The 22,153-nt window shown below is 37.4% G+C and overlaps 1 protein-coding gene across 2 annotated transcripts in view; it reads left to right on the forward strand.

The window, feature by feature from the left end:
- Nucleotides 1-21,055, forward strand: part of BAZ1A (bromodomain adjacent to zinc finger domain 1A) — a 64,222-nt gene extending 43,167 nt beyond the window's left edge. For both annotated transcript variants that reach the window (XM_083862948.1, XM_083862947.1), the window contains 10 exons: nt 970-1,578; nt 4,217-4,380; nt 4,563-4,717; nt 7,264-7,412; nt 14,669-14,916; nt 15,027-15,250; nt 16,495-16,964; nt 17,994-18,136; nt 20,177-20,264; nt 20,799-21,055. In XM_083862948.1, the coding sequence (XP_083719074.1) occupies nt 970-1,578; nt 4,217-4,380; nt 4,563-4,717; nt 7,264-7,412; nt 14,669-14,916; nt 15,027-15,250; nt 16,495-16,964; nt 17,994-18,136; nt 20,177-20,264; nt 20,799-20,989 (2,441 nt within the window). In that variant the 3' untranslated portion in view covers nt 20,990-21,055. The remainder of the gene's footprint in view (nt 1-969; nt 1,579-4,216; nt 4,381-4,562; nt 4,718-7,263; nt 7,413-14,668; nt 14,917-15,026; nt 15,251-16,494; nt 16,965-17,993; nt 18,137-20,176; nt 20,265-20,798) is intronic.
- The last annotated feature ends 1,098 nt before the right edge of the window (nt 21,056-22,153 follow it).

Genomic DNA, 22,153 nt, shown 5'->3' on the forward strand with positions numbered 1-22,153 from the left:
GAAGGCTTTGTACTGGTGTCTGTGCCAGTCAAAGTCCTGAATGAGTGTGGACTTAATTTGCAAACTTGTACAGTTCCTAACAGTACCTGGGGTGGAAATTCTGAGTCATTCAGTAACACAGATTTACATGGTTGTTACAGTTGTGTTGTGGCAAAGCAATGAGATCCTAAACAGAATTTCAGGTTTCTCAAATACTCATGTTCGAGACATTGTGACTGGATGGCAAACAAGTGTTATTATTTCATTCCTACAACTAGAGAACTGAAGGTCACTCTGAGAACATGTAGAACTTGAGTGTCAACAGCACCTTTCAGGTTGCATGCATCAATTATGAGACATACTGGTCTAGATGACTACCAGGACTTAATACTTTGGTAGACTAAAGATGCGAACTGAAATGTTTTCAGCTGGTACAAATTGAGGGGGGGAAATAATACATAAGTAAATACATTTAAAAATTAAAGTAATCCAGTAAGATACCTGAGTTTGCCATAAAAGCTACTATGTAGGGATTCCGGTCTTTCTTGAGACCTTTGGGGGTTCAAGATCATGATTTTGAGTATGATAAATAAAAATAATAATAAAAAGTCTGAATCATAGTTTGTATTCAGTAGTGAAATTGCTAGAATTTTACTTTATAAGATGTTTCCATAATAAATTATTGCGTTCTTAAGATTTTGGTTCTTTTTGTATGGTACTGAAGATGACCGTGTCAGTAAATGAGACTTAGTCTAGTTTCTGCAAAGTGAAGGTGTATTTAAAGTGGCTACCCATTCTTCAAGGGAATGGGCGTTAATCACTTGAGTTTTTTCTTTAATAAAACCAGTATTGTCTTGTGACTGAACTGATGGTCTTTCACAGTCTAAGTTTGGATAACCGGAAAGGGACAAAACTGAAACCTCCCCTTTACTTGAGTTTTTGGTTAAAAAAATTGTAAATTAATTGCTATCATACTTTTTTTAACTTTAGGAAGGAGAGGGCAAAATGGGTATAAAGAATTTACAAGACAAGAAGAAACCACTTGTGAAAAGAGTGAGCCTCTTACTGCTGAAGATGAAGAAGCTTTAAAACAGGAACAACAGAAGAAAGAGAAGGAGCTGTTAGAAAAGATTCAGAATGCAACAGCCTGCACAAATATCACCCCGTTAGGTCGTGACCGTCTGTACCGACGCTACTGGATTTTCCCTTCTATTCCTGGATTGTTTGTAGAGGAGGACTATTCTGGTCTCACAGAAGACATGTTGTTGCCTCGAACCTCTTCCTTTCAGAATAGTGGACAGTCTTGCACAAATGAACCTCAGGTATTCAGTAAAACTGGAGAGTCTTTGAAATCCTCTGAATCTACCTCCAATATTGACCAAGATTCACACACCAGTGTTGTCATAGAGGTGCCAAGGCCAGTATACAAACCAAACCGTTGGTGCTTTTACAGTTCTCGGGAACAACTGGACCAACTTCTAGAGGCTCTCAATTCCCGAGGACATAGGGAGAGTGCCTTAAAAGAAACTCTTTTACAAGAGAAAAGTAGAATATATGAACAATTAAACAGCTTTCCTGTGGAGAAATTCCATATTCCAGGTAAATGAAAGGTTCTTGGTCTTCATTTGCTTCTACAGATAAAACTTCTATATAATAATATAAAAATATCTAGTTCTAATTTAGCTGTAATTTCTAAGATCTAAGAATTATTCTTAAGCTTTTTTTTTACTTGATGGAAAACACATTTGGTTTTTTTCCTTCCTTCCTTTTTTTTCCTCTTCCTGCTTGACAGACTTTCTCTGGTGCTATATATATATATATATATATACACATATATCACACCTTTGTCTGGTATTTTCTGGTGTTTCATGCTAAAAAAGGCAGTAATTTTTATGTGATCTTACTGTGTAGTAAACTGGGATTGGCTTTTAAACAGACAACTTTAGAAAGTAATTTTAACTTTGGAAAAAGATCAGCTGGGGAATAGAAGTTAATACGGGCTAAAAAGCTGCATAGCTGTGTTGGTTGTTACATGGATTAACATCAGTGTGGTGGCATTTTGTGACATTACTCTTTTCTGGATTTTTTCCCTTTTCTTCCTTTGGCAGACACTCAATACAGAAAGAAACAGCAGGATAGCAGATGTTTTTATGGGTTTTTAAACATAGGAGTGTACTGGAAACCATCCTAGATCTAGGATTTAGGGTTTTTTCCTTTTTCACCTAGACAAGTATTTTGCCATCTATTGGCAAGGCATTGGCTCCAATCACTGATAAAATTCTGCACATACAGGCTTACAGCTGGCTTGCTTATGGTGTCTTGGTGGGTAGACAGTGTTACCAAAGTGATACTCCTTAGGGTAATGTATAAGAAATTGCATTTTGTTTTTAATTATGACAAATTACCTTGAGGATATGGGATTATCTGTATTGGGGCAAGGGAGAATTATTCACAGCAGACACAAATTCTGTTTTCCTGGAGTGCCTATGCTAGAACACACTGTGAGCACACCAGATACTGCTAAATTTATGGCTGATCTAACATTTCTTTTGGTGGAAACTAGTGCAGAACAGAGTTTTTGCATAGTAGTTAAGCTTTATTTTAAGGCCTTTTTTCCATATTGGGTTGTTTTGGGGTTTTTTTTGTGAGAAAATCTCATCATCGTCTGATACATTTGAGTTTGTATGTGTGGGTCCTTATTTTTTTAATCGCTGCACTTTTTTCTGTATTTTGTGTGCTGCTTTCTTCTCTGAAGCAACTTGATGTCCACGGTGACAGATTTTTCTTCTCTTTCAGTGTTAGAACTGTAGAATAACACCTTTTCATTAAGAAAAAAAGGCAGCTTTGAACTTCACTTTAATAGAGATCAAGAAAATTTGAATGGAGTGGTCTAATACCAATGGTGCCACATCACTGTGTGATAAGCAGGGATAAACAGCGATGTGTAGATGCACTTGGTTGGTAGCTTTTCTGCTGTGGACTCCAGATGCTGCCCTATTGCCTTCACTCAAATGACTTACAGGACAAGAGGGATTATCCTGCACTGAAGGCTGTGCTTCTGCCTTTCCTGCTCAAAAGAGCATGGAAATAAAATTGAGATGTGCTATTACTTGATTTTATTGGAGTAGCCACTAACTTTACCTTGTCAATTATTTGAAAAGTAGTTGCTGCTTTTCTAGTTGTGCTCAAGAAAAAATACTGTATTTCTTCTTTGATTTTAAACCAAAAAGGACATTTCCCACATCCAGGCATTAGAGTTGCTAGTTTACATTTTGAGGGTATTTGCATGATTACTTTCAGTTACAGGGAATTGTTTTCGCAATTGAGAGCACCTTAGAAATTCATCCTGTGCTTTCTTAGCAACAGCTTTATTTATTGTATTTATTAAATACCTCTTAAATTGCTACATGTACCTTCTTATCACTGCACTCAAAAGTTTTAATGTAAGTCCTGTAAACAAAAATGTTCACCCCCTATGCAGACTTGCAAGCACTAATTTAGAACTCGGGCAGACTTTCAGCTCTTCCCTGTGGCCTTTGAGTTTTTTGCATGAACTTTAGGTTCTCTTGGTAGTAGATTTTTGCTTGACAGCTCATTATCGTCAGCTCTCACCTTGTTTTCATAAATTATCATGTTATCTTTCTCTTTTTTCCTGCCTTTAATTAGAGGACACAGTCAGTCTTGTCTGTGCCTGTAGCATCCTATCTTTCTGCATTGTTTTAAGGTTAGGTTTTTTAAAGAGATTTTATCTTGTCTTTTCTGTTAGGTTTTATGATTTTCAGTTGCACATGCTTATTTTAAGTGTTTCTATGATAAAAGATACGTGCAGGAAAGACAGTTGAAGAGTTCTCTTGTAAAGTAAAAGCAGTCAAACAGTAGAAATGTGACTTTATTCTCTCTTTTTCCCTCCTTGCACTTAGAGCAAGGTGAGTCTTACTTATTTACTATTTCCAAAAGAATTTTAAGACGAAAGAACTACTTTTAAATTAGTAAGGATTTTTCTCATGTTGTTATGAGTGGATGCCAATCATCTCTTGGCCATCTATTGGTCATCATTACCCTGCTTGGTTGAATCAGATGCCTTAGTTGGTACAGATATTGGTGTTGGCAGTTAGCTACAAGAAGGGAATTTTAAACCCAGGTATTCAGCTTGTTCTGTCTTGTACTATTCCCTCTGCCAACAGCTGCTTTAAAGGAACAAGACCTACTGACACCAAATTACTTGCTGTTCTTGCAGAAAAACCTCAAAGTGACATCAGACCTCCTATAGGACGGGGAAGGATGCAGAATGTCCATGATGGATCTCACCTGTCTGCAGAGAAGCAGCTTGAACTGAGACTTAGGGACTTTCTTTTGGACATTGAAGACAGGATCTACCAAGGAACATTGGGGGCTATTAAGGTATTTGTAAATGCTAGAATGTAGGAACATAGTGGTGCCATCAAGTCTGTAGCTTAAATGAGAACTCTTGCATGCAGTGGTTTTACTAAAAGCATAATTAAATTAAATGTAGACAGTAATGAATACTAAAAGTTTGTATCCTTTGATTCTTTAGAAACCTCAAATTTGTATGTTTGCTCCAGGTTACAGACAGACAGGCTTGGAGAGCAGCCTTAGAACATGGACGATATGAGTTTCTGAATGATGAAAACAAAGAAAATGGTATTATTAAAACTGTGAATGAGGAATCTGAAGAAATGGCAACTGATGATCAAGATAAGTTTATTGTGAAAGACAGGTAAGAACTATAGTTTTAATAATGGTTCTTCTCTCTGAGTTTTATAGCAGTGCTCTGGTTTTGTTTGGCTGGGGGCTTTTTGACCTTCAGATGGTTTTTACCCTCAAATTCTTCTACATGGTGATTTTTAAGACTGTAAATCTTAAAATGTAATATTTTACTTTGGTTTATAGTCTCTAAATGATGCTGTTCTACTGCCGTATAAGAGTTAAGCACCAATTTTTACATCTTTCAGTATTCAGATACTACACTGCTCAAAGAAAACATTAATTATCAAAGAAGGAACATGTGGATTCATTTTGAAGTAATTTTAAATGCAGGGGAAAAAATAAACGGACAATTTTGAAGTAATTTTAAATGCAGGGAAAAGTTAAACTGGCAATTGATGTTTTGTTTTCCAGAAGAACGTCCCCCCCAAAAAGAACTCCAAACCAAAAAATCCTCACATAAAAAAACCTCCAAAAAGACACAAAACCAAAAACCACTAAACAAAATAACAAAACCAAAACACTTCAATTTCTGAAAAGAGTAGGAGTGTTGAAAAGGAAAAATGGTAATAGTAACAAATCCCTGGTTAAACTGGCCAGTGTACCTCCTGATCACAGTAAGAAACACCAGGGCAACAGGCCATGGTCTAGAATAACTTTAGGCATAGCAGCAAAATGGAGATGTGATCTTATAACTTTAGGAATGATAATACTTCTGTGGAGCAAGCTGCAACATAGTAAAAGGAAGGAAACCTCAAATCCTACAGTGTTGTAGCTGTAAAGTGTTTTGTGGTGTTTTGGTTGGTTTTTAGACATTTGAGACAGATGTGGCTCTCTGATAGCAGTTCTTGTAAATCATACTTTAGAAATCACAGAAATGGTGAAGATTTCCAAATTCTTAATTCTCAGAAGCTGCATACTTCTCAAAATACAGTCTTTTAATATAGTTAGTGTGTATAAAATTGTATGTCTTGATAGGGTGTCAATTTTGAAATACTTCAGGAAAAAAGATTCATTTGAGGCAATCATGGTACTAACATACTGTTTGCCTTATGTATCTTGTGATGCTTTCTGTTAGACTTCTATAAAAGCTGTATTTCTGGGTGGACTAATGAATGCTGCATTGGATGTTAGGAATTTAAAGTTCTTCAAGTTTATTTTCTTATTTTATTTCAATTCTCATTCATCACTGTGAATTAGAATTTGCCTCTAAGACTATCCTTTGAATCAGAGTTCTGTAGGTGCATGCAAAATGGATGGGGTCATCCTCTGTATTAATCATATGATTTACAGACATTTGGTTCCTGAAAAACAAAATATAGAAGTATTCCACTGTTTTAACTAAGAAGCTGAAATTTATCTGTTTCCACTTAACGTTGGGTACTTGTTCCATTGCCAACTCTCAATTCAACTGCAGAACTTCGTAGCTTAATTTTTTTCCATTCAATACTGACTCCATCAGAGTTTCTGAATAAAGTCTACTCTAATAAAGTCTTGCATATTAAATTAGACTATGGGATTCTGAAATCATGTGACAGGTTGCTTTTGATGTGGGGCTTTTTATCCACCTCAGAGCAAGTGACATCTCATTAAGACCTTGGAGTTTGACTAGTGAAATGTAAATAACTACGCAGCTTTCTTTCTGTTTGCTTTCAGGCTCTCAAAATGTGTGTGACTGCAAAATATAATGAACAGCTTTTAAGTGTGAAAAAAGAGCAGGGACAACCAAAAGCATTGCTTATTCACGAGACTAAAGCAGAATCTAGACAGTCTTAATTAGTTAATTTTTTATAAACCCCACATAGAAATGGAATTTTATTTTTGGTAGCGTGAGCTGCTCTCATTACTTAATGTTTGTGGTTCAGAAAGATTAACTACAACTTGAAATTATTACTTAGTCTTTCAGTCCTGTTTTATTGGAAAACTCACCTCTTTGGTGGTATGTTTGTGGGGTTTGGTTGGTTGGTTTCTAGAGATTTTTAGGGGTTTTTTTATTGTTTGGGAGGCTTTTTAACCACCCTTACATAAAAGTTAGTATTTTATTAAGATCCTCCAAGAATGAGAATGTGTACAAATTAACAATTCTTGATGTACATTTAAAAATTACTTTATGGTTTTTATTTTCTCTCAAAAAATCTTCTGAATTGTAGAGATCTGTGTAGTTGAACTTCTGCAGCTGGATGAGTTCTAAAAAGCTACACTTCACCACTGGAAGTGTTTTCACCGAAGAATTATTGAGACTGTATTCATCACAGAAATTGGTCATAAACTAGCTGATGGATGTCACATCAGATTTTCTGGAAATCTTAATTGTTTTCAAATTTGTCATCCACATTTCTTGGAATTTATCTGTTACTTAAAGATAATTTATGTAGATTAACTGGGCTAGCTGAGTTAATAAGAACTAGGATAGCTAATCACATCTGTGTAGGATCTGTTCGTGTCCATAATCCATACATGTACGTGAAATTAAAATAAGAAGCTTCTGTAGATGCATATATTGCAAGTATCTCTGGTATTAAGTTCAGAGACTTCAAAGATAATACATTTTTCTTCTAGACTGGTTGGGTTAAAAACTGAAGCTCCAAGTGCTGCCTCAACAAGCACAAGTACTCCTCAGCCTGTCAGTAATGTGGTTCACTACTTGGCGTCTGCACTGCTTCAGATAGAGCAAGGAATTGAGCGCAGGTTTCTCAAAGCACCTCTTGGTAAGTCTCTGAATTGAAACTACATCTCTAGTCTTGTGTAAGATTTTGTAGCTAACAAACCAAACACGTCTGCCCCAACACTGCAGTAAGACCCTGACCCTAAACTCCCTTGCTTGTTTTCCAAGACTGGATGCTTTAGAAGGACATCTTGGGGAGAAGACCAAAAAGTTAACTCACCCACATATGTATGTGTGTGTATATATATGTGTGTGTGTGTGTGTGTGTGTGTATATATATATATATGTATGTATGTATGTCAAATATATTAATTAACAAGTAAATTTTACTCTTAAGTACATACTTATTTAACATATATTATTTCAGTGACCTTGTTTACGTGGTGCTACAGTTATACTGATGTATTGGGAGACAAATTGTACCCTTAGACGAAAATGATCAAGCTTTCTGGGGGAATACTGTAATTCACAATTACTGTTGTGGCCAGTATATCGTTCAGTTCTAGGTTGTAAAAATGTTTGCTTCTTTTTATACTGTTTCAGTGAAAGCAATATAGGCCTAGTTCAGCAATAACAGAATACTTATAGTAAAGTATAAGAAAGATATACATTGTAAACATAAAGATGCACATTTTGTGCTGTAAAATTTGGAAATAAAAGGTTGAAAATAAAAGGTTTAAAGAAAAATTTAGACTAAGGTATGATTATATCTTGACTTTGACACCTATTCCTTACTTGGCTTTCTATGATGAGGTGAGAGAGGTGAGAGAGAGGATCTAAAGTGCGTAAAGTCAGTTTGTTTTCCCGTGTTCCCTCAGGTCTGAATTCCTTAGGACCCTTCTGCAATTCAGAAGTGGACTTTTATCTTGGAGTAATATGTAGAGATGGTTCCTCCTGCCCAAGGTGGCTGTCTTGGTCAGCTCCCTGTCTGGATGGTGCACTGGCGATGAGCTGTGCTCTGTGCTTGCTGGGCTGCTTTACCTCTCACCTGTGGGTTGCTAACGCAGTGTCTTCCAGGGTCCTCCAGAACAGCAACTGCTACACACCCTGGTAGACTGATACTGTCCTCTGATAATCACTGTGTATGAAATCCATCTGCTCTGGCAGACTCTGCTGTAATAGTTGAAGACAAAAATGCAGGTTTTGGTATGTTAACCAAAATGTTAATGCCCTGTGACACAGTTGATCTGAAGTTGTTTCTGCATCTTGATTGCTCCTGCATAGAGCCTGCTGTCTGGGTATCAGTTGCCACTGAAGATGGATTTGAGCTAGATGTGTGCCAGACACTGACACGTGGGCATGGGTTCCCTTCCACAAGCTTTTGATATTGGTGTGATGACCTCTAGAAGAGGGAAGTGCAGCAAATGATTGAGATGAAAGGGGAGAGCACAGGAATAGTTGAAACCTCATCTGTTTAAAAGCTTTACTTGGCTGAGTGTTTGGTCAGCTCAAGTATGTCTGCACTTTCCAAGCCAGGCATGATACAGCTTATTTCCTGCTATATAACTAGATTGCAACCTGTGCAACAGTTAATTGACAGTACCTCTAGCATTTGTCCTATTTTTCATATACAAGTTGTAAATGCATTGTGCATTATATTCCTCCATTTCCATTCTGAGTCTGAGAGTATTTTGCTGACAGCCCCTTGATGACAGTTGTAAGTTTACTATTCCCCTGAGGGAAAAGACATGGTTATTAGCTGGCTGTGGCCATTGATCATGCATGCTGAGTTAGAGGAAAAAGACTAAAAGAAGAAAAATGGCCAGAAGTATTTTTTTAGCAGTCCTCTGTTTTCTTTTTGGTGGTTTCAACTCTGCCATATTCTTATGTTGGTTCATGGTTTTGCCTTCCCTTTGGAATGATGGTGGGTTGGTTGTTCGTTTGTTTTAACTTGGAAATCCTGTTCTCTTAGGTGTTTTATACTGAGTGACAGAGAGAGTGTATAAGGAAAGTAAATATGTGTTTTGCGTGTCTTAAATCTCTGATGTTTGTTTACTGTAATGTGCCTGTGCATCTCTTCTGCTGTGAAAAATGCTACTGATCTAGGATTACAGTAATGTATGGAATAACCTACATCGCTGAGGAGCAGGAAGGATCCCAGGTGTCCTCTGCTCTGGCTTACTGCCCTAACCATTAAGCGACAGTGTCAGGTTCCCTCTTGCTTTTTGGTGCCAAATGTCTCATGTTTTCAGTTGCGTAATGGGCCTCTTTTAGCAGGAGGTGAATCTGAATGAAGGCAAGATTGCATATGTATAGCAGACAGAGAAAAGTTCTCTACTTAGCTTGACAAGGATGTGTTTGTAGTACTACTAAACCTTTTAATGAAAAGTGGACCCTTGTCTTCCCAGGCTGCTGTATGTTCAAAATTTTGATGCATTTTTTCCTTGACCCCTCTAGAGCGTGACCAACAGTATTGTGATAATAGAAATTAGCTCTAAGTTTGTAACCATTGGAGTTTAGTTTGAGGAGGTTTTGGTTTTGTTTTACTGGCCTTATATAGATTACCATGCCTCTGCACTAATTCTTTTTTTTTTTTTCCCCTAACAGGAAGGGTATTTTTTTAATAGTTAATAGTTGTTCCAGTTGTGTAAGGGAACCCCCCTAGACAAAATGCCTGGCATATCTGTTTTCATGTTAAATCCGATAATCCAAATTTTTCTGGCTGATTGAGTTACCATTTTGGTAGTGCACTACAGGGGAACACTTGTGGTAAAAAGAGTACTCCTGCATTTCTGCTTTAAACCACACTGAAAATGCTCTGTCTTTTTCATTATTTCAGTTCTTTCTTGTGCTGCAAAGTTTCTTTGCCTTCTCTATTCCTCCCTTTACTCTGCTCTGTTCCTGTTAGGAAATGGAGCCATACTTAACAATTTTTAGTTTTCATTTGTGACTGCTAGTCCTGAAAACCAGCACGCTGAATTCCCTGCAGTCACTGGCAGGTTTCTGCTGGTGGCCTCCAGGGTGCAGAGCAGACAAAGGGACCCAGCACAGCAGTAAAAGGACCAGCTGCTCCTCTCAGCTCTGTTTTTGTTTGAGGCTCTATCAGGCTGCCAGGAGCCTTGCTGGTGATTCTGATAGGTTTAGAGTTGAGGTGCATACCAAATGTTCAAGTGGAAGAGCAAGAAAAGTCTGACAGAGAAGATAGTGATGTGAAAGGAGATCTGGAAACCCCAGAAATGGCCCCTTCAGCCTCACAGAGCTGCTGGATGCCCACTAATCTTCAGTTGTCTGGTGATTAAATGTAACATGATTTAAATTGTATGCATTTCTTAATTAGGAACTGTATTTTTGAAATCCTTTCATTAAATATTACTATGAAAATTTGGCTTTTCTTTCTTCAGTGCAGCCCAAGGTAATGTTACAGGAGACTCATGGAAAGGAGGGGGTGCAGTTGCAGTACAGTGTTTTCCTGCAAAAAATTCAGAGCTAAGACGTAAAAAAGCCTTTTTCTTTTTTAAATAGTTGTTTGAAGGAAACTGAAGTGCTGCTTCTCAGAAGAAAATTGTTTGAGAAGGAAGAAATAGATGCCATTTTTGTTACGAATTTTGCTTATTTTTTGATACAAATTTTCTTTTCCTTATATTTCAAAATACTTTGCAGTGCAGTAATAAGTCTCATCATTCCTTTTACAGAGATGTGAAAGTTGAGGTATAAAAGGATGAAGTGATTTGGTTACCCTGGAGTTCAGTGAGGCATCCACAAAAAAAGTCTGTCTTCTGCACTAGTTCAGGACTTCAGTCATTTAAGCATCCTTCATATTTCCATGCAAAAGGTTGGGCTCTAATTCATGGCAGCACCTTTGAGACTGGAGGGAACCATTTGCCTACTTTGTAACTTGGGCCATGCACTTCTTGCATGACAAAAAAAAAAAAAAAAAAAAAAAAAAAAAAAAAAAAAAAAAAAAAACCACCAACTTTTTTGCTCCTTTTTGCTTGTCTTTATTCCATTTCTTTCTTTTTATATGTTATCTTTGTTTCCTGTAGTCCCAAAGCTGTTTCCTTTTCTATTTATAATTGTCCTCATAATAGCATCAGACATCTTCCAGCAGTGTCCTGGGATATGATTAGTGTATACACATACTTTGTTCTTATGCTTTCATTACGTCCCTGAAGAGTTTCATGAGCAGAGGCAGCAAAGGTGGAAATGGGCTCTTTTTATGATAAAGAATTTTTGTTTACTCTTCAGAGAAGACAGTCAAAGAAGGTCCCTTGTAATTGGAGCAGATGAGGTTGACCATGGCTCTTCTTCCTGGGAGGTTAATTTAATCGTTTTAATACTTGAGAACACTTCTGCACAAAAATATCCAAAATACATTGTTTCAAGTGGACAGATGAACTAATTCTCTTGGTCCTTGAGAACTGTGCCCATAACCTGGCTACATTTTTTGAGCTGTGAGGAGGTTTGTGGTAGCACAGACCAGACAAATTGTTTGCTGAGAGGGAAACCTGTGGTTAGTATCTGCTTTTGTGAACATTTGCACCAGAGATGGACAGAAAGGTAAGGCAGGGTAGGATTCAGAGTTTTCAGTTCAAGCATTTTGTTTGTAGTGGGAGTCAAAGTAAACACTGGCATGTGCAATTCTTTCATGCACAGTACTCCCTTACCCTTCACTGTCTACATTCACTGTGTGCACATATTGCGAACCACTGTTTAAGTCACGTTTTTAGACTATACAAGTATGGAATGTAAAAATTAATTAAAAATAACCTGCCATGCTTCAAAAAGGTATTTGAAATAACTCTATGAATTTAACGTTAGGTAATGCAGAAGATGATGAAAGGCACCACTGGGGGTATAAAAAGAGGAAGAGAGTGAAAGACAAGACTAGTCAGAGAGATGGTAAATTTTAAATGTTACTTGTATTGCTAAGAATTAGAAAGCATTGAATATTTTGTCAGATTTTCTTTTTTTGTTTCTTAATTAATTTTTTAGACAATTCCTTGTATTGGAGCCAAAGGTTTAAACATGAAACAAGTACAGCTCAACTATTTAAAACTAAGAAAAAGGTTTCTGCAGCCAGAAATAAAGAACTGTATTTTTTTTATCACTTCGGGACCAAAATCTGCCTGTTCACATAATCCTGGGGGGTCTTTTCCCCCCTTTCTTTCAGTGTCCCCATTTTTTCTTAAACTTCACAGCTTTGTGCAACTACATATCCTTTCTAGAAACACTAAAATGGACAAGCCTTTCCTGAACTCAATTAGCTATTGATAGATGAGTGCATAGATCTGTCAAATGACTTCATTTGCATTGTAGCAAGCTTGGAGGACTTAGCTGACAGAAGGGTATCCCACTGCGCAGTGTAGTGCTGCTCAGACACAAAGGGAGAGGCCATTTCTCCCTCCAAGTTAACAATATAAATGAGAAAGATGATGGATGGAAAAAAAAAAGTATTATTCCTGTTTTGCCAGTTGGGATCTGAAACAAGTGTTTGGCTTGTTTCAGCAGCGGGATAGGCTGAAGCAGGTTGTGGTTGGTAATTTTCATGTGTACTTGCTCTGCAAATTCGCAGTTGCGATATATTTGTCATGTTGTGTGATGAGCTATATTGGTGAGCCAATACAGACTGAAAATAACCTCCAAATAAAAGTAATAATGCTCAAGCTGTCATTGTTAGCCAAAGAAATGCTTGCCAGACTATATATATGCTTAAGATAAAGTATCTGTAAGAGTTACAGTACAGAACTGATTGAAGTGATTTTATTTTCTTACTGAATTAAAAAAAAATACATGGAGATGTACTGCAGTGCTGTGGGAAGGACCTTGTCCACTGTCTTCAGAAGACTGAACTCAACACAAAAAGTCTAAGCACTAAGTAATAGGAAATATTAGGAAGTTCAAGTTTGAAGTTCAGGAGTGGCTGTATTTTATTTATGAAGCTGTGTTGCCTGTTTATCCTCTGCCTTCTCCCATCATGTCTCTTGTGCTGCTTGCTGCTAATGCAAATGTATGCAAGATTAGACAAATCCTGGCAGCCAATTGATGAAAAGGCAGAAGGAGCTTGCCAGGAGAGCAATTAGTCTCATTTTTGTTCTTTCATTTTATTTGTTATTAGATATTTTCTCTTCCTATTCCTGAGAGTAAATTGTTTGGGCAGACAGGTGCATCACATTCGTGTGCCCACTGTCAGTAGCAGCAGGCAGGGTGACATTATATACTGGAGTGCATCATTAATCAACTGAGATCACGCAGTAGTAGCTGGACTGTCACTTTTAGAAGGGAAGTCTGCAGACATTTCCATAATCAAAAGCACTGTTGTGTTGTCTCTTCTTGTCCTCAAACCTTCTTTCTTTAAGATGCAAGAAATAACTTTCGGCTTCAACAAAGAAATTAGCTTTCTGCTCAGCAGCAGCAGTGAAGGGTGTCATTTATACCTTCTGTTTTCTCTCAGGTTCTCAAACAGCCTGTTTGCTTCTCTAGCTTCCAGCTGCCCATTCCCATTCAGTGCTGTTCGCCTCACTTATTCAGTGTGTATGTTTGAGTGGCTGTTTCCATGGCCTGGGTTGCAAACCAAAACTATTTGAAAATAACATCTAATTTCTCATCGTTGTTCCCACCCCCATTTATTTTTAACTTAATAAGGAACTCAGGTGTTACTTGGTTTGACACTTGATGTGCACCACAGGTCCCTCCCGTGTGCTACATTGCTTAAAAGGTAGAAAGGAAACAGTTATATTTCATCCAGGTCAGTCATCTGACCCAGTCAGCCACACAGAGATGCAGGTGCTTGTGAAGACAGAGTGGAGGGCAGGATTGAAGCCAGTGAGGCATGGACAAAGGCCTGAAAGGCTCTCTGGTAGACTGTACTGGAGCAAGTGTGGGTGATAAGTGCCCTTCAAGCTGTTCTTTGCCAGTGAAGTTTCAGGTACTTTCTTTAAACATTTTGGGATTTCCAAGTGTAAATACAGAGGAAGGTAAATTGGACATGTGGTCATTTTTTCATAATCTGAAGTTATGTTTTATACTTTATAAATTGAATCTAATTAGGTTTCCAGGTTGATTACTTGAGTTTACTGTCTTATTAATGACCTATGTATGTGCAAGTTCTAAGTTGAATAGGTGGTGAGGAGTAAAATCTTAAAGCTCCAGCATCTTGGAAACTATGGAGAAAATACTCCAGTACTGAAGAGATAAGGCAAAGGTTGAATTATTATCCCAGTTCGCTACTTGCTGTCTGTTTGACAGTCAGAGTATTACCTCATATTCTAGAATAACTTGGATCTTTGAAAAAGAAGTTTGATAATTCTGTAGGGGTTTGTCATTTTTCTTATTTTTTTAAATCCCCTTCTTCAATGGAAGATGCCAGTGATGGTGGACGGTCCTATAAAACAGTTCTGGATCGCTGGAGAGAGTCACTTCTTTATTCTACCAGCTTGTCCCAAGTCTTCCTTCATCTGTCTACATTGGATCGAAGTGTCATCTGGTCCAAGTCCATCCTCAATGCTCGCTGCAAAGTGTGTCGGAAGAAAGGCGATGCCGAAAGCATGGTGCTGTGTGACGGCTGCGACCGAGGATATCACACTTACTGCATCAGGCCCAAGCTAAAGGTATCTCAGGAGAAACAAGTGCTTCCTCTCCACATAGAACTTGAATAGTTCTTGGAATGTAGTTGCATATTGCTAACGCTTTTTCTCTTCATTTTCCCTTCTGTTTCTAGGTCATTCCTGAAGGAGATTGGTTTTGCCCAGAGTGCCGACCAAAGCAGCGCTCTAGACGCCTCTCCTCCAGGCAGAGACCCTCTGTGGAAAGTGATGAAGAGACTGCTGAACAACTAGAAGGAGAAGAAGAGGCAAACTATGATGAGATGGGGCAGAGTGAGGAGGAGCAGTACGAAGAAGAGCAAGATGAGGAGGATGAATCTCAAGAGGAAGAAGAGATAAGGTAAATAGATCTGTTAAAATATCACCTTGATCACTATATGGAGTAATTGTTCACATAAGCATGTATCTTGAAACTCTAGTTTGAAAAAGATGTTTGTTTTTAGAAAAATGGCAGCTTGTTACGGATTTGGCTCTTACCAAAAGATTTAATACTGACAAAAGCTAGGGCCACTGGACTAGGGCTCACTTTTCAGGATAAAAATTCCAGCTTTGCATGTATGGGTAACAGAAGGCCATGAGAGCTGCAGTTCTGTACAGCTACTGTTTGAATGTAAAGTGGAGAGAGTTTCAAACAGTAAAGGTTTTCTGGAAAAAAATGAGTTATTTTTGTCCAGTTTTGAATTTGGGAGGACTAGGTGCATACGGTAAGTATTAGAACATTAGGGAAAACAATCCATCAGAAACCACATGACATTGGAAAGGCTTGAGGACTAATGCAGCAGCTGTTTAAAAAAGGCCAACAAACAAACCAAACCACTCTTACTCCCCTAAAAAAGCCCCCAAAACCATAACAACACCAAAACAAACAATACCCAGACAAACAAACCACCCAAGAAAACCTAATTGAAAAACAATCAACCAAAAATGCTACATAAACTAAATAATACAAAATGATAATTTCAGTAAAAATTCAGTTTGATGCACATGCCAGCAACATAAAAACTGAAGGAAACTTTTCTGGTCTCAGAGTATTTTTATTCTCTTTTTGATACAGTCTTTTGAATTGACTAAAGCAAGGTTATTTGCAGCTCTGACAGTTGAGATTCAGTAGTTGGAGAGAATGTGCATGTCCTCGGGAAATAAATTTATCTCTGGGGTCTTCTCTCTTCCCTGTAGAGGAAGGGGAGTCTTAAGTATTAGTTATAAACCCTGGCCAGAGCATAACTCTTATATGTAGCATTTTACAACTGCATTTTTTTTATGTGGCTGATAATAATTTTCAGAAATCCTAGTAATTAGCACTTGCTGTGAGAAATAAGTGATTTAAAGAAATTGATAACTGGTGCTCCAGTTAATGTATTCCTATTGCCTAAGCTGCAAAGGTGATTAGAATTCTGAGTACTTCTTTAAGGTATATACTCTGTGTCATATTTAATTATGAGACCCCAGAGCAGTATTTAACATAACTGGTAAGCAGTTCAACCTTGAACAGCTTGATTTTTTTAAATGCTGAATTAGAAAATGGAGGGAAAAGAGACAAATGGAATTTTGGAATATAAATAAACATAACTATTCACTTTGTAGCCCATCAAAGCAAGGAAGATCCCAGGTCAAGTTTCCATTAAAAATGAGAGCAGCCAAACTCAACAATCCATTCTCAAGTCAGAACAGCCAACGTCAGGCAAGATACGCTTCTCGGAGCCAGCAAATTGAATCTTCGTCAAAAATTACCAGAAGGGGTTTAAGAAACATAAAATCAGCCTCTTCAGCAGTGACAAAGTCTACTTTAAGACTTAATAGCCGGACCACTCGTCAGAGCCAAAGTTCATTACAAGCAGATGTTTTTGTGGAGTTACTCAGTCCTCGAAGAAGACGAAGAGGAAGAAAGAGCGCTGATAGTGCACTGGGAAACAGCCCTTCCAACTCCCTTGGGTTTAGAATTGTTGACACTGCAGACCCCAGTGAACGGCTTAGGAAATTTCCAGTTTCTGCCTCAAAGCTTTCTCTTCCTGTTGCCGAACCCAAGAGAAGAGGCAGAAAACGACAATCTACAGGTTAGAGAAATGTGTTTATCACTGCAAAATCTGCATTCTGTTCCTTGCTAAAATATTTGTGTGGTAGAGTATGGGGACTAGAAGTAGTGGTTGAAGGCAGTTTTGCCAATTCCAGTGAGACAGTTTCTTTCTTTTGCAGGGACAGAAGTGAACCTTAAAATTTTCAGCCATCTGAGATTTACCGTATCCATATTTGAAATTTCATATTTCACACACAATATGCTCTATAATAAGTGGATAGAAAATTGGAAAGTTCCTTAACCCATGTAAATGTTTACTTGTTACGTTTTATGATTTTATTTTATTAAAGAATTAAACAGGGAAGAACACAGATAGAGGCAAGGTAGTGAACACACACAACAAGAAACTGCTATCAGAAGAAAAATGTTGTCAGTCTGGTATAGGGCTAACAGTGTCCTTGCTTGTTAAGGTAATATAATACTTTGATGGTAAGGAAATACTTGGAAAGATACAATAACCTTTTAAAAACAAAAAGAGCCCAGTGTGAGACTGAAGAGTGTAAAAGAGCTTGCACTCTAGTGTGGCAGCCTTGTATTCTGCACCGTTTCTGTCTCACTATTCAGAATTTCTGAGCTTTTCCTTTAACCACCCTGCTGACTCCTCTTGAAAGCAGATAAAACCACTCTGAATAGAGGTTTTGTGAAAGTAAAAGTTAGGAGCAGGCAGCTTATTCTGTTTTTTCTCTAATAGGGCTTTTCTTCAAGTGTTTAACAAATTGTTTTAAGAATGAAATCAGTGAAAAAAAAATCATGTTGAAAATTAATGCAGATGGAGGAGGCACCCAGCTAAGTCCTAGTACTTAGCATTTTGTATGACAAGAGAGACATTTTAGCAGTAAGTGACAAGACTGGAGTATAGTTAATACTTTAGGCCAAACTACATGCCTTGTGCTTTTAAACTACAGTTTTAGTACCCTAAAATAATGGTGTTTGGTGTTTCAACCTACTTTCTTTTACTTGTCAGGCTTTAAATTTTAACTGGTGGGGTGTTGGGTTGGTTTTTTTCCAGAATCATCTCCTCCAGTATTGAACAGGAGAAGTTCAGGACGTCAAGGTGGAGTCCACGAACTCTCAGCTTTTGAACAACTCATAGTGGAACTGGTGCGACATGATGACAGCTGGCCTTTCATGAAGCTGGTTTCCAAAATCCAGGTAACTGACAGAACTGTAGAGGGAACAGTAATGAAGTGAGAGAGTCCTGCTTGCTGCTGGTAAACTTTGGGAATTTACAGCATGGTCCAAACAGGGGGATAGAACCAAGCAGTGGGATTCAGGAGAACTCTTGCATTTCAGCTCAGATATTTGGTGCCAGAAATAACTTTCACAATTGATGTGGTATTGGCAGAATTTTAAATACACTTTTCATTGGGCATTTTAAAATGGGAAATGCTTTGGTTTGAAAAAAACCCACCAAATAAGTGGAGCACAGGGCGGCTAAATGTAAGCTTGTGGTTATTATATAATTAGTTGAATTAATCTTTAATTTATGCAAAGACATTCTGAGAACAGGCCTGTAATAAATAATAAGAGAGAAACAACTTCACACTTAACTATAATGCAGTGAAAAGATGATTCTGTAGCTTCATTCTTAATTTCCCTCGTGTTCAAATTTCAAAACGCTGGATGATAATATGGGTACCCAAAGTGCTGTTCCAGAGGTTTGTACTACAGTAAAGCTTCCCAAAGCTGCTTTCTGCAGGCTGCACTGGTTTGTTCATTGTAAGGCACAGCAGGAACTGTCTGACCCTGCTTGTCCTTTCCAAGCCCTCTGGGGCAACTCTGCACAGACATTCTTGGGGATCTAGAGTTTGGTGTTTAAAGGCTCTGCTAAAATTACCAGTGATAGCTGGATAATGAAGACCTGAAACTCTCAATTCAGAGTCACAAATAGTTGGAAGGATTAATCTGTCTGGACATAGAGAATGATGTACAAACATGAATTAACAAAGTAAGTGTAGAGGAGGAGGAGAAGTTTGAATGAAATGGAGATTAGTGACTGCCTACTAGAGTACTGGAATTATGTTGGGAAGGGCAAGAATCTGGTGAATGCAGTGGAGAATTCAACTTAATCTTGATACTGAAACTAAACTGCTAGAATTCAATGCATTCTGGTTTGCTTGGATCTAGTCTCTATATAGTTGGAAGGAAAAATCCATACCTGACCCAAATTTTCTTTGTCATGATAGATACTTGGGTTTAAACTTTTAGCTGCCTTTAAGACAATGTAAAGAATACATTGAATAGTCAGTGCACAGGAAGCCAGAAAAAGAAAATTACTTTTCTTTTTAGTAATTACATAAACAGCACTCCTGAAGGGAAAGGAATGAAAAATATGTCAATTTAATTTTGTTTCTCTACTAATTCTTCCTTTAGGTTCATTTGTAGGTTGCACTTGATCTAGTGTAAAATTACAGGCCATAACCAAAAACTTGGTTTTAAAACATACATGATAGTGCATGTGGGTATCCTTCCTTGGAAGGGAAGTCATGTTTGGATCAGATACTTTTTTCTTTTGCTTCCCCCACCCCACTTTGTGAGACAGTCACCCTAGACTTGGTGCTTACTGGAATGCAAAATTGGATCCAAATGATCAGTACACTTAAAGGTTAGGCAGTCCTTTTCCTCCCCTGACTCTTCATCCCATAGACATTGTTCTGAAGTGGTGATTTCTCTCTGGTACTTGCATACTTTCTCCTGCTTGCTGCTCTTCAACACAAGTAAATGGAATTTCAGAATTCTGAATGAATAGTGGTGGAGTCAAAATGGTTATTACTCATGATTAAAGAGCTTTTAACATTGTACTATATTACAGGAAAAATAAAAAATTTAAAATATTGGAAATCATTTTTGTACTTGACCAATGGGAATAGCTGGAATGGCATAATGCTTATCTGCTCATGTGATTTCCTTATAATTGTTCACAGAGAATTTAGGAGTAGATTTATTCATTAAATTGCTGGCTAATGTTTGTTGCAATCTGCTACTTGAATGATAGGGGAAAAAAAAAAGAAATGCGGTGCCTGAAAACTAGTATTCAGTTCAGGGAATGAAGGTAGTTGTGTAGGACTCCTCTGTTTGTTTAAAAGCAAAACATAAATGCTTTTTGATTATTTGCTTTAATGTTTTACATAGGCAGAATTTAAGTTTCCATTTGTTTGTCCATGAATATTTTTGTTTGGATTATTTTTTTAGGTACCAGACTACTATGATATCATCAAAAAACCTATTGCCTTAAATATAATCCGTGAAAAAGTGAATAAATGTGAATATAAGTTAGCATGTAAGTATTATTTATTGAAAGGGGTATATTGTACCTGTTCTCTCACTTTAAATACTTGTCCTAAAACAGAACTGTGTCTGATGATTAGAAAGCTGAAATTGTGTTTGCTTTGGGGGTTTGTGGTGTGTTTTGGTTTTTTTTAAAAGAGCAGATACTAATATTTTTTTTAAATAAAATCTGTTGAACTTAGTTCCATTACTACTAACATATATGATGGATAGATAGGAAATGGGCAGCTGTGAAACTTCTGATAATTCTCAAGCCTTTAATATCAATGAGTAACACTGATGGAATATTAGAAAAGATATTGTTGTTCCTGTCTGATTTGTATTTCCATATTGATAATCAGAGAAACTGAAGAATGTTTACATGGAACAGCACCGATACAGTGACAGAAACTTGATATGCATTAAGACATTTTTGTATTGCAGCTCTATGTAGGATCACCCTACTAATTTATTGATATCATACTGGTTTATCAGACTGCTGTCTGATGGCTTGAAACATACTAAATTAATTTATTTTATTCACTAGCTGAATTTATTGAAGATATTGAGCTGATGTTTTCGAACTGCTTTGAATACAACCCTCGTAACACAAGTGAAGCAAAAGCTGGAACTAGACTTCAAGCTTTCTTCCACATTCAGGCTCAAAAGCTTGGACTTCCCATCACATCTGGTAACGTGGACCACACCGCTCCCGTGGCAAAGAAGTCACGAATCTAACCTCTGCCTTCCAAAGGATTTTTTGAGGGAATTTATTTACATTCATTAAAATGGATTGTTAAATTACCCAGTCGTCATGTCTATTTAAAGCAATAACAGCTGTTTAACCACCTTAAAGTGTGGCCTGCACTATATTCTCAATATAATATTAAGCACTCAGGAGAATGTAGGAAAGATTACCTTTGCTACAGTTTTATTCAGTGTCTAATAATTTTGATAGATGTACTGGATACAGTACTGGTTTACAGAGGTTTTGTACATTTTTAATACATTCGTGTGTCCAGATATCTTCCAGAAGTACTTTGTTTTTTCCTGCACAAAATAACTTTGTTTCATCCTCTAGATTTTTGTAGGAGCTGTGGTATTGAGGGCTTTATCAACTCAGAGAAAATCTTCTGCTGTAGCACAGTTGAAGAAACTGTGTGTGTTGTTAAAATTTGTTTGAGCATATCTTCTCAACACTAATGAGTACAACTGCATATCTTTTCAAGTACTGTACCAGTGCTGGCTGGAGGTATTTGTTCTGAGTTTATTAAGTAGATATTTATTTAGCATTCAGAGTAATTTGTGAATTTGTTTTGTATTTATAAAATTTGTACTTGGGGCAAAAAAAAAAAGTCCCATAACTTTTTAAATTTTGGGGAGGGTGGGGGTTTGTTTGTTTGTTTATTCCCCTCTGACTTGATGATCAATCAATAAATACCTTCTCATGTCCCTGGCAGTTCTTCTAGCAATGAGTAAATTTGCAGGACTGTACTCTTAAATTTCTACATTCAACTTTGGAAGTGTACAAATAAAATGACACATTTTTTCAAAGTATGTTGAGCTTGGACTTCTCTTGAGATGTACAGCTACACCACCTTCCCATTAACTTATGAGAACAGTTTGCTGGAGGCAACAGAGCAGAATCTGGTTCCAGTATGAGTACCCAAGCCAGCACTCTGGGCAGTTGCAGCCACTGTGATACCTGGTCTCTGAGGGATGCAAGTGCCCATCAGTATGTACAGAGCAATGTAAGTCGTGTAAGCTGTATGGATCTTTAATTTGGATCTCTAACAGTGTAAAACCTCGCAGATTGGTTCAGTTGACCGCCAGCTTCTTAAACTATCCTTACTATGCTTGATAGTTTTGCTTTCAATATTTATTAATTTAAATGTATTGAAC

Source organism: Zosterops lateralis, assembly GCF_965231275.1.
Source record: "Zosterops lateralis genome assembly, chromosome: 6".
NCBI lineage: Eukaryota > Metazoa > Chordata > Aves > Passeriformes > Zosteropidae > Zosterops > Zosterops lateralis.